At 40.1% G+C, this 12,247-nt stretch overlaps 1 protein-coding gene across 1 annotated transcript in view; it reads right to left on the reverse strand.

Annotated features, from left to right (window-relative positions):
* Nucleotides 1-12,247, reverse strand: part of si:dkey-22o22.2 (neural-cadherin) — a 167,872-nt gene that overhangs the window by 14,271 nt on the left and 141,354 nt on the right. The window contains exons 23-27 of the mRNA XM_012876676.3: nucleotides 10,972-11,249; nucleotides 9,675-9,889; nucleotides 6,408-6,535; nucleotides 4,855-4,982; nucleotides 4,651-4,762 (exon numbers count right to left, since the gene is read on the reverse strand). Coding sequence (XP_012732130.2) covers nucleotides 4,651-4,762; nucleotides 4,855-4,982; nucleotides 6,408-6,535; nucleotides 9,675-9,889; nucleotides 10,972-11,249 — 861 coding nt within the window. The remainder of the gene's footprint in view (nucleotides 1-4,650; nucleotides 4,763-4,854; nucleotides 4,983-6,407; nucleotides 6,536-9,674; nucleotides 9,890-10,971; nucleotides 11,250-12,247) is intronic.

Below are 12,247 nucleotides of genomic sequence, written 5' to 3' on the forward strand. Positions count from 1 at the left end.
TATCACAACTGAAAAATGTATTAAATTATTATTTTTTAAATCCTAAATCAAATGAAGCTGTTTAAAATTTTAATCCTCTGTGAACTTTTTTGCCATTTCTCTATTGTTTGCAGACCATTTACTGGACCTTCTGAATTTTATGTGTAAGCACTTTTGTACCATTCAGTTCTACTTTGTCTAAATTTAGGGAAAATATATATACCGTAGGGGAAAATCCCATTTTTTCTGCTTTACGACAAACAAGCATTGGATTTGTCACGTTTTCATGCTAACAACATAAATCCCAGCACTTTTGTGCTGAAATTATTCTATTCAATAGAAGCAGGAGGATTGTTTTTTCAGATGACTCTTAAAATGTTGAACTGTGCAAATTGAACCAGACTAGAAAATGCATATCACCATAAGTGCAAAAAAATAAAAAAATCAATACACAATATAATATAATAATAATAATAATAATTGAACTTTATTGATCTCACAATAGAGAAATTCACTTCTGCATCTTAACCCATCCCCTCGGGGAGCAGTGGGCTGCCACTGTGCGGCGCCAGGGGAGCAATTGGGGGTTAAGGGTCTTGCTCAGGGACCCAGAGTGGTAGTCTGTGGGAGTTGAACTGAGAACTTCTTGGACTGAAGCTCTGTGCTCTAACCACTAGGCCACCACTCCCCATAGGTTATCCACAATGAATCAGCAGTGGCTACACCCATGCTATGCAGAGCATTTTCACAGTTTTCTGCTCAGTGCTAAATTAAAAATTATTTAATGTGTTTCTCAAAGTAATTTTGATTTTATTTGATGACCATTATCTCAAGAGCTCAAGTTCTCAGAGTGGTCAAACCTGAACTAGATTATTCTACACAAAAACAGGTTTTAAAGGGAACTTGTCAAGCTTTTCAGTTTTTCCTTTTCACATTTTAATCATGCAGATGTCTATATAAAGTGCATCTGCAACACTTTGGTCTGAATCCCTCTTTAATTTACCCCCACATTTTCTGAGAACAACGCGTTTTGGTGCCGTCTCTTTAAATGCAAAGGAGGCACTTCACACCCCGCCCCCTCCAGGTCACATGGTGTTCCACTCCACCCTGATCGGCCATTTTTGTAGTACGCTGGGGAACAATGTCATGAACAACCAAACATTTTGACTTATCCACTTGTAGCTTCAGCACCCTTCATCTTGGGCGACAGAATCTCTGTGAAAAATAAAAAATGTTGAATTTGTGAAATTGTTAAGAACTCTACTGAACTGCGTATTGAGATAGTGCATTCAAATGTTCTCCACTCATAGAGACTCCCAAGTACACAGAAACATTTATTTAAAAACAGAAATTGTTGACATTGATTGTCAAAAAATTACATTCCAATTGATGTCAATCAATTAATCAATTAAAATGATTTTTGGGGTTCTCACCCAATAAGGCACCATTAACAAACTTTCTGCTTGTTAAGATGCACGAATCGGTTAGTTTTATCAGCTGGAAATTAGAATCAGAACATTAATGTCAGAAAATTGCTGCTTTGAATATTAAAGGACAATATTAGAGGACATTTATCATGCGTGACCTTTAATTAAAGATATTTCATTTTGCCAGTTGGAGGCCTCCTCTGGATTGGAGGAGGGGAAGTATTGCTTAAAAGACACATCACAGATCTTTTTGCATTTCGATTTTCTTTTATCTTGGTACATGTGGAAAAGCTCCATCTTTACATATAATGCATTTAGGGATTTAATATAATTTAATACAGGGGATTATTTAGTCCTTGGCAGTGATACCCATGCAATGTCCTAATTTGCCAGAACTACAAAAAGGCGTTCGTTGTCGTTTCTACATTTATCTATGTCTGCAGAGCTCCAAGCGTAAAAACAGTAATTATGTAAATACCATGCTGGTAGCTTTAGTCCCATTACGACATGTTTTCCATGCATGGAACCATTCTACTGTACTAGGATTGTAAATATGACTGGGACAATTTTTTTTAGGTATTTAGATGAGATCTAGAGAAACTCATCCATGCGTTTATCTTTAGCTGCATTGATCACTGCAAAAATGTTTTCACAGGTCTGCCTACAAAAAAAAATCTATCAAACAACTGCAGCTGATCCAGAACGCTGCTGCTCGTGTTCTCACTAAAACCAGGAAGATAGAGAACATGGACCCGGTTATGAAGTCCTTCCACTAAGACTAAGAATGTAGAGAACATGGACCCGGTTCTGAAGTCCTTCCACTAAGACTAAGAATGTAGAGAACATGGACCCGGTTCTGAAGTCCTCACTAAGACTAAGAACGTAGAGAACATGGACCCGGTTATGAAGTCCTTCCACTAAGACTAAGAATGTAGAGAACATGGACCCGGTTCTGAAGTCCTCACTAAGACTAAGAACGTAGAGAACATGGACCCGGTTCTGAAGTCCTCACCAAGACTAAGAACGTAGAGAACATGGACCCGGTTCTGAAGTCCTTCCATGGTTCCCTGGATCTCAGAGAATAGACTTTAAAATCCTTCTGTTAGTCTATAAATCCCTGAATTAGCACCTAAATACATCACAGACTTGTTATCAGGGCATCAACCCTCCAGACCACTCAGGTCTTCTGGCTCCAGCCTGCTCTGCAGAACCAGAACCAGAACCAGAACCAGACATGGAGAAGCAGCATTTAGTTCCTATGCTCCAATAATCTGGAACAAACTCCCAGAAAACTGTAAATCAGCAGAAACTCTGAGTTCCTTTAAATCAGACTGAGAACCTCCTGTTCAGAGCAGCTTTCAGCCATAATAACAGGAACACTGACCAACATATTGATGTTTCTTGATGTTTTCACCTGATATCATTTAATTTGTATTAGTTTGTTACTGGTCTCACAACTAGTGACCGTTTCAATCTATTTATGATGTTTTTATGCTGAAATGTGCTACAAATAAACGTGACTTGACTTCAGACAAGTTTCTAAAAGGTGCTGTAAACTAAAAGATGTCCTGATGAAACTGATTTGTACCAAATGAATCTTCTGCAGTCACGTTACACTCAGTGGCGTCAGGAAGGAACAAGTCTACATGTCTGTTCACACAGGTCTTGTTTGCAGCATTTACTGAAAAAAATACTGATTTACAGAAGGATATTTTGGGTTTGACTGAACACATTCTCCCACTTTGTGTTCTGCTTTGGCATTTTGTCCAACATCCTCCTACTTTGCACCTTTGAACAAACCATCTCAGGCCCACGCACTTAACCATTATATATCGCCACATTCCTCTTGGCAGTTAAAAATTAAGGTTAAGTGGAGATAAACACAAGATTTCAATTTGTGGTTCAGATCCCTGTTTGGGCCAGTTGACAATTAAGAAACAAATTATGACCTGATATCAAACTAACCAACATTATGACTTATTTCAGTCATAAGTGTATTATTATTTTAGATATTTTTTCAACTAAAATGAACTTCCTCTCCTGGTGGATGTGTCCTGATGAAGACAACTAGTTTTCAAACATGGAAAAAGTTATTTACAAATCAAATTTATAAACCATAAAGGTATAAAATACCAAAACGAGGAGCACAAAACCTGTATTTAAAACTTTTGCTGCCAAGTCAAAACAGTAAACATGTTAAAGAGCCAGGTGTAATGTACTGAATAAATGAGAATCAGGTTTAATTTCTAAATGATCAGTTCAAGAGCTTTTATTTTGAGAAAAAAATAAGATTCTGGTTTGTAAAGAAGCTGGTTTAACAGACTACCGTGAGTCCAGTGAAAAAGAAACAGGTTTAGTCATTTTCATGAAACTAAAGCTATAGGGCCTGAAAAAGACTAAATTACCTAAAGGATGAAATGGTGAAGCAGCGGAGGATATTCGTTATTATAGTTGGCTGCTTTCTTCATATTCAGAAAAAATAAGGCATAGTAAAAAGGCAAATATTCTTAAAAAGACAAAGAAATGATAATAAACTGTCAACACATTCAAAGCACAACAGCCAAACATAGGGAATTCTGGGTAAAATCACAGTGCCTGTGGTATTACGCCGACGCTAACATCCTGAACTTCACACTCTCTCCTCGTAAAACCGACTGAACTCTTTCCTGGGGAATATTTCTGGCATCTCTGGGAGCTCCACGAGTTTTTTTTCCTCCCCTTCAGCTGCAGAGGAGCCGCAGCAGTTCGCTGAGGTTCGGAGGAACGAGGGGGAAGCCGGCGCCTCCTTTCATTCATATTACATGTTGCACTGTGAAGTTGTTATATCTGCTGTGGCGGACGAGCCGAGCTCAGACCACCATCTGTCCGACCAGCAAACCCCACGGCGCACAAACACAAACGCGCCGGAGCGAATTCATGCATGCGCAAACAGACAGACGCAGAATTACAGACACCGCAGCTGCATCTCAGAGCAAGAAACACACCCAGGAAAAAAAAGCTAACGATGTTTCCTGGGATGGAAACACACAAACACAGCGTTTCCCTCACTTCAGAGGACATTTCATCGATTCACTTCCATTTGGAGGAGACTGATGGGTAACCCTAATCATTACTCTCTTGACCTTAAATTTAACCCATAGGTTACTCCAATTTAAACTCCAAATTGATAAGAAGGTGAACAGATCCTCGTCCTCGCAGCATGAATATTTAAAGGTGCACACCCCAACATGCACAGCTGTGTTACCTGGCTGTCAACTACGAGGTTTCGGATGCATCCAGCAAAACTTCGGTAACGGCGGTAGGGAGACATTTCCTTCACTCCTCCCAGCTGAAGAGGCTGGTACACGTTGAGATACCTGCGAGGAAGAGGATTAAAGGCAGACACGTCTTTGTTAACTTGTATAGACGAAGCGAGATCTCTTCCTAACATCCGCAGGTCGTTTCATACCGCTGGTTCCCGGGCGTCTCTCCTGCAGCTCTGCAGCCGGACTCGTCTATCTGCCGGGTCTCTGCAGCAACGCCTTCCATCTCGTTCACTGGAACCCCGCCACACTGGTCTAGGATCAGCTGGACAAGCTGGACAGGGCAGGAGAGGGACGAAATCAGTCACTCATGAAATGAACAGGCTTTATTAAAAGGCCTGGTGCTGTTAATCAAACACAATCTGTCATCTGCAGGCAAGACAACGCTCATAAAGAACGCTGACAGAGGTAGATAAAGCCACCTGTGAAGCTAGAGCTGCCGTCATCCTTTTACTTTTCTCCCACATAGAAAGTACTCCTGGGTCAGTGCTTCTTTTGTGTCTCTAGTCTGTCTTGTCAAACCCCCAGTAGGTTGTGGCAGATGACCGTTCTGCTGGAAGCGGGGAGTTTTCCTCTCCACTGTCGCTACATGCATGCTCAGTATGAGGGATTGCTGCAAAGTCAACCACTCAGTACCAGCGACTGTCCACTGTGGCTCTACGCTCATCCAGGAGGGGTGAATGTTGCAATTCAATGACTGACGGCATCTGCTGGGTTTCCTTAGAGAGAAAAGCTTTTTAACTAACCTGTCTGGATGATTGGATATAATTTACTTTATAAAGAGACTTGGAATAACATGTGCTGTGAATTAAATGAGGTGAATATAATTGGAATCAAAGGTTTAGAGGGTGGAGAGGTGATGATTGGGGCTTCTCTGTCTTCTGGGGTCAATTGTGAAAATATCTGGCTGAAACCTTTAAACCTCTGTGAAGTGGAGCAGGACTGTAAAGAAATATCTGGGCCATCATGTGACAGACAGAGTTATTGCTGCTGACTTATATTACAAATATAAAAACAAAAACAACAACGAAACAGTAAAACAAATATGCAAAAGAAATCAAAAAAATACTTAAAAAAGGAAAAAAGTGCAATATTAAGACACTCACTGTGGGTTGAGACCCAATGAGAAATAATGTTTTTTTAAACGAGTTTTTAAAACAGAAAGAGAAGGACTTGGATTAAATCAAACTGGCCGATCCTTTTTGCAAACAACCTTAGATTTATTATATTTTTTAATTTATTTTTATTTTTTATTTTATTTTATTTACTTGCTGCACACAACAAATCGCCAATGTGCATTCAACGTAGGGCTTTTCTCTCATTCTCCTTTGAGAGGTCAGACGCAGTTTTGTGTTTTAAAATAATTATTTATAGAATATTTTGGCACTGTTGGCATTGAACAGTAGTTTGACAGGAAACGGGCTGATGAGAGAAGGGGAAGACATGCAGGAACTGGCCTTAGACCGGGAATCAAACCCAAGACTACCCCACTGAGGACCAGAGCCTCCACGCGTGAAACGCCTGCACCATCATCTGAGCCACCCAGCACCTTAAAATCAGTCTTCTTCAAGCTCTAAGCTTCAACAACAGCTAAAATCCATCCACCCATACGCTCACAATACTGCTTTTTATATTTGCAGTCCTTCTGTCTTATGTCTGCTGTCGTATCAATCAAAATCCATCTGTTCCTCTGTCTTACCTTCCCATCGCTGATTATGTCAAGGCGATGCCAGCGTCGGTCGTTGATCGCATCTTTAGGCGGGAGCTGAAGGGTCAGAGTTCCCGATCCGTGGTTTATGCTCAGAACCGGAACACCGTTCCTCAACTCTGCACAGATGGGAGGAAAAAAACATGAATTTTGGTCCAACAACAAAGGAGTAACCTGTTAAAATCTCATAATTCGTAGAGTTCAATAACAAAACAAAGCTGCATCAGTAGAGATGCAATGAGAAAATGTCTAATGGCTGAAATGTTCCACGTCATCATCGCTGACCGTTTACCTGCGCAGCAGAAACTCCTTTTCTGATCAGTAAGTTCACCTTACCTGTACTCTACCTGCACATTAACAGTGCTGTTGGTCATTTTCAGCTTTTAATGAATGAACAAGACTCAAAGTTAGTGTTGCAGCTACGAGGCACAGATGATGACTGGAGTTACGTTCAAGGAACACAGGTAAAAAACATACACCTGGGGCGTTCAATGGCGTATTCTAAATATTAGTACTAGTTTAAAAAAGAACTGTTTAAATAAGTGAGGGGTACCTGTGAACAATTCAACAGAAATACACTAAAACCGCATATTTTTGTGTAAACTGACTCCAACAGTGTCTGTTTCTCTCACATGAGTTATGTTCTGTTCAGAAACCGCGGCTGGAGTTAAGCACAGAGATGTAAGCAGCTTCTTAAAAGGAACCAGAATATTTTACAGCACAGAATGGAGAAATGTCTGTGCTGCATTCAGACTGCGAGAGAAAGCGAGACTTTCAGCAGATAACAGGAAGGCTGATAACAGCTCTGCTTTATGCCTTAGTTCAGGAAAGGAATGAAGGAATTTCTATAAATATACACATGGAGGCAACTGTCAGCCATGCTAGACGTGCTAATCTCCAGCACACAATGTTATAGACAGCATAAAACATTAACTCCCCAGTATTTTTGTGTTTGGATTAAAATAATGGCAATAATTTCTCTCAGATAAGGAATAGTGTCACATCTGCTCCTAATATAATTATTAGAAAAGCTAGAAAAAACACTGTTATTGCAGTTCTTCTGTCTTCTTATAGTTATTATAAGAAGTATTATAAGTATTATAAAGGGAAACCTGGTATCGGTAGATCCAAGCTTTGCACGATCAGAAGTTGGCCAGAAATTCTGATCGACGCATCGCTGAACAGAAAATATGTGAGCTAACTATCAGTCAGATCAAATCAAACACAAAAAAATTAAGGAGTTTAGTTCTCGGCTGTGAAATGTTGATGCATGCCCCCAACATCATGACTCTGCACGGCTGTGAAAGCTGCTGAATCCCACCAGCAACAGCAGAACCCCCCCCCCCCCCCCAGTCAATACTGGTGTATATACGTCCCGATATCCGCCCTGCTGTCAGCGTGTGTCTCTGTGTGGACGTGACCCCGATCAGTCGCAATATTGAACATCTAAGTGAAAAACGGCTCAGAAACATCAATGCTGCTGTCATCTTTGATTTTTATTTCCCCAGATCGGTGCAGCAGCAAGCCGGGCTCAATAATTACATAACGTTAATGCCACCAGATTATGCATGGAGCGTTTGAAAGGCCATCGGCAGGCTAATCCATTAAGGCCACATAAGAACCGGCGGGAGCTGACATTAGAGTTTATGAAGCGTCTCCTCCGCTGAGATGCTGTTCTACAGCGGCAGATTGATGAGCGCTTTGTGTTTGCTGAAAAGGACGCGCTGATGAAGCTTCCCCACCGGGACCGTTGGATCACACTGCGTCTTAGAGAGCTTAGAAGTTAAAATAATGTTTTGACTTTAATGAAATGAGTGCCACGTTCCAAACTAAACTCTCACAGCAGCAAGTGGGGGAGGGGGGTGCATACCTAGAACCTCCAAGAAGCATCAGAGTCAGACGGCCAAAATCTGCAGAGAATCCAAAGCAGCGCTGCTCTCTGTCGCTGTTAATTGGCTTATTAAGGTTTAAGGCTTTTGTTCTGTCTGACTCTGAATCATCTAATTAAACAAAAAACTCACTGAAAAAAAGAACGTGGGACAGATACCACAGATGTTGCATCAGAAAATACGCCGATAATTACCATATCCAGTAACTTAGAACCTGTGAACCGATGAGCCTCGTTTGAAAATAAAAACCTTTAAGCGGGTATTAAACTTTTCATCAAACCAAAGTTTCTGTCTTAGAAATGTACTTTCTATCGGTCTGATGTAATATTCTAATCTTAAATGTTGTGTTTTATTTGATGTAGGAAGAGAATCATCACAGTTATCAGAAATAAAGTCTGGAAAACATCAGTCTGTGAGTAATTAATTATAATTATAACATGTTTTTCTAAGTGAACTGAGTTACTGAAATAAACAGAATTGTCAATCATTTTACAATTTATTGAATATGACTTTATATCAAAAATCAAGTGAACTAAATAAAAGTTGAGATTTGATTTTATAATGATTAATCTTTCCTGTTTGAGACTCTATTAACGTCTATTATTTAATTGGGTTATGATTTTTTTGCTACTTCTAGAAAAGACACATAAACTACATTAAAACAAATTCACTTTTCAGTGCAAAAACACAATAAAAAAAATAAAATAAAATCCATGCTTTAATTTGAGTACATCTACTCAGTTAGAAAATATAAAGATTTAGTTTCCTATTGCTTCTGTTTTTGCAAAATGACTAATTGATAAATAGAAATATAAAAACAATGAATTCAGTTTTTAAATTGATCAGCTTTAATTTGCTAAGCATGTTTAATAACTTTTAACTAGTAATTAGGGATTTACTGTTTCACTGAGTCGTTCATGTCATGTAACACTGAATTGTGTCTTAGTCGCTCTTCAAAACGGGAAACATAGGAGAACATGTCATTAAAGTAAGGCAGATCGACACAACTTTATAGTTCAGGAAATAGCTAAAAAAAAAAATTAAACCCAACTAATAGCTTAAACCTGCTCAGACTTACAGCAAAAAACACAAACTTTAAAACAACCCAAATGGTGGAAAAAAAGCTTTAGGATGAAAATAGAGTTTATTTCTATAAAGATTAATTTATTTAAAGGGTTTTCAGACATCATTAGCAGGGGTGACATTAACTGCTGATGTAGCTGCAGTCTTTCCTACAACTCGTTAACGCATATAAATGAACCAATTAATTGCATCAATTTCACTTTCCACCTTTCAGTCTCTTAAGTGTCTCCTCATCCAACGCGTTGTTTCAGCAACATAAACGGCGTAACCTGAGCGGCAAACTCACCGACGGCGATGAAGTCCTCCGGCTCCCCGGGCTGGACCAGGCCGAGCGGCCCGTTGTACAGCAGCAGCCCGTTGGCCGACTCCGACAGGAACTCCAGGGATATGCGGCTCTGGAAGCACGGCTTGATGGGAGGAAACCAGGCGTAGCCCTGACCGCCGAAGCTGTGCCTGGTCTGCTGGCACTCCGGCCCGTCAAACAAGGGGGGGCACTTGCATCTGGAGGACGGGGAAAGCATCCCAAGCGTGCAGTTATCCAGTAATTGACAGGTTTTGTATTTCTAGGTTAGAATATAAATTATCTTCTTCCTGCGGGCGTTTAATATCAGGTGATTTGTATTCATTTCTTTCAAAGAGGCATTTATGGAGGACTGTTCCACTGCATTCCTACTTTATTTACCTTTAAAGCATTAAAGTTTATTAATCTGGGTCCAAAAGCAACATTCTGGATCGATTATTGAACTTTTTACATTAAGAATGCAAGTAAGGGGAGTGGAGGTGGCCTAGTAGTTAAAGTACCCGGTTTGATTCCCTTTGTCTGCCCTCATGGGTCCCTGAGCAAGACCTTTAGGTTAAATGCAGACAAAATTTCCTCTCTGTGGTACTGTAAAGGAATTTTTTTTTTTTTGTCCAGTGTCACAATATATACTCTAAACAAAAGAAAAGTGGTCCTTTTTAAAGAAAGTGACTTAATTCGTGGTAACAAAGCAAAAAGAGAGAAAGAGATGAAATAAAATACGCAGAAAACCAGGTCATTAAATCCTAAAAAGGATTTTTAAGAAATAATTTAACTGGAATCCACTTGAAAGTAAATTTTTTCGGGGAGTTATAAAGCTTTCAAAGTTACAGCAGCTGTCGGGATTCCGCCTCTGAAATATTTCATCCACAATCTAAACTAATAAAGCTATGGGAGAAGTCCGCGGCGGTCCGAGCTGCTGAAACCGGGCCTGGGAGTGTAATTACTGCAGATGGGAAACCGCAGCTTCTCTTCTTGAATCTTTTAACACGTTTGACAGATTTCGCCTGAGTTATTTAACTAACAAATGGGACATTTCTGCCGGCTTCAAACAGTGACGGTAACAGCTTGAGACGCCAGTTCGCTGCCAAGGACGGGCAGACTTAAAATCTCTGCTATCAGGAGCTAACATGTGAATCAAAAGGTCCTGCAGAACCAGATTTCATGGAGATGCAACATGTAACCTACATTTTTATGCTTCAGTGAAGCTTCGCTTGCTTATCATCTGATGGAATATTACATTTTAGTCCTCGTGGAGGTTCAGACAACAAATACCAACACCTACCGGTATCCCAGGGGTCCGTCCTGGCAGGTGCCTCCGTTGAGGCAGGGGTTGACGGGATAAGCGGAGCACGACAGGTGGGTCGCCTCTCGCCCTCTGCAGCCGCAGCGTGCCGAGGAAGAGGCTGAGAGAGACACCAGGGAGGCGTTACCGGCGCTCAGAGCCACCGGGACCTCGCTGAACGAAACCTCGCTGCTGCAGCCTCCAAACTGGCTGCAGTCGGTGTGCGGACAGTCATCCACGCCCACCTGGCTGATGGACACGCCCAACATGGCCTCCAGCTGCACAGGGCGCAAAGATCAGGATGAAGACTTAAGCATGGAGGAAAACTTTATTTAAGTTTATAGTGAGAATAAAAAAGGAAAATTTTAGGAATAAATGGTTATGAAAGTTAAATAGGATTAATTTATTTAAATCTTCGCTGTGGCTCGCAAAAGTATTCATATCGTTTGACCTTTGCCAAACATCACAAGAACAATATGTAACGTATTTTACTGGGATTTCAGATGCTGCAGCCACGCTAAATAACACAGACATGTGAAGCCGAAGGAAAATAATGCCAGATTTTTAAAAAGAGTGACATGAATTATCCTTCCACTTCACAAATGGGTGTGAATACTTTTCTTAGACGCTTTAAATAAATGAACTGACGTATGGAAAAAAAGTTACCTTTTATGTCGACAACATGTACGTGAAAAATGCATTTACAATGAAGACAAACGCGATTTTAATGTAACACCAGAATCACAAGATGAAATGTTGATTAATAATCACTGAAGTCATAAACCTTGTTTGAACATATTAGAAACTTTCAGAGAACGATTTTGATCTCATGTCTCACAGCATCAACAGTTTTTGAGTTTTGCTTCATTTCCATTAATATTATTTATGCACGTTGTTGATTTTCTTGTCATTTCCTGTGTTGTTGTCATCCCCACTCTCTGTTGCCAAATTAACCCTTTTTCTTTTGCTTGTCATTCAGACTCTTTTCTCTTATTTGGTCTCAAAGAGCTATTTCCACCAATTAGAGTCCCTGAGGGTTTCCTGTCGCTGCATTTCTTTTTTTCTTTTTTTTGGTTGTAAAGATCCAGCTGACATTCTTTTTCAAAGTGCTTGATGCTCAGCATGCAGAGCTTCAATTTATGGCTCTGCAATTTCTACAAAACCATTAAAGTGGAGTTTGTTTTTCTGATATTCTGTGTCTTTCTGAATCAGCTAAAATCATTTTCTTTGCAGTTTGTGACAATTAAAGACACTTTCAGCTTGGACTTGTTTTGAT

Source organism: Fundulus heteroclitus, chromosome 3, assembly GCF_011125445.2.
Source record: "Fundulus heteroclitus isolate FHET01 chromosome 3, MU-UCD_Fhet_4.1, whole genome shotgun sequence".
In the NCBI taxonomy this organism is placed as follows: Eukaryota; Metazoa; Chordata; class Actinopteri; order Cyprinodontiformes; family Fundulidae; genus Fundulus; species Fundulus heteroclitus.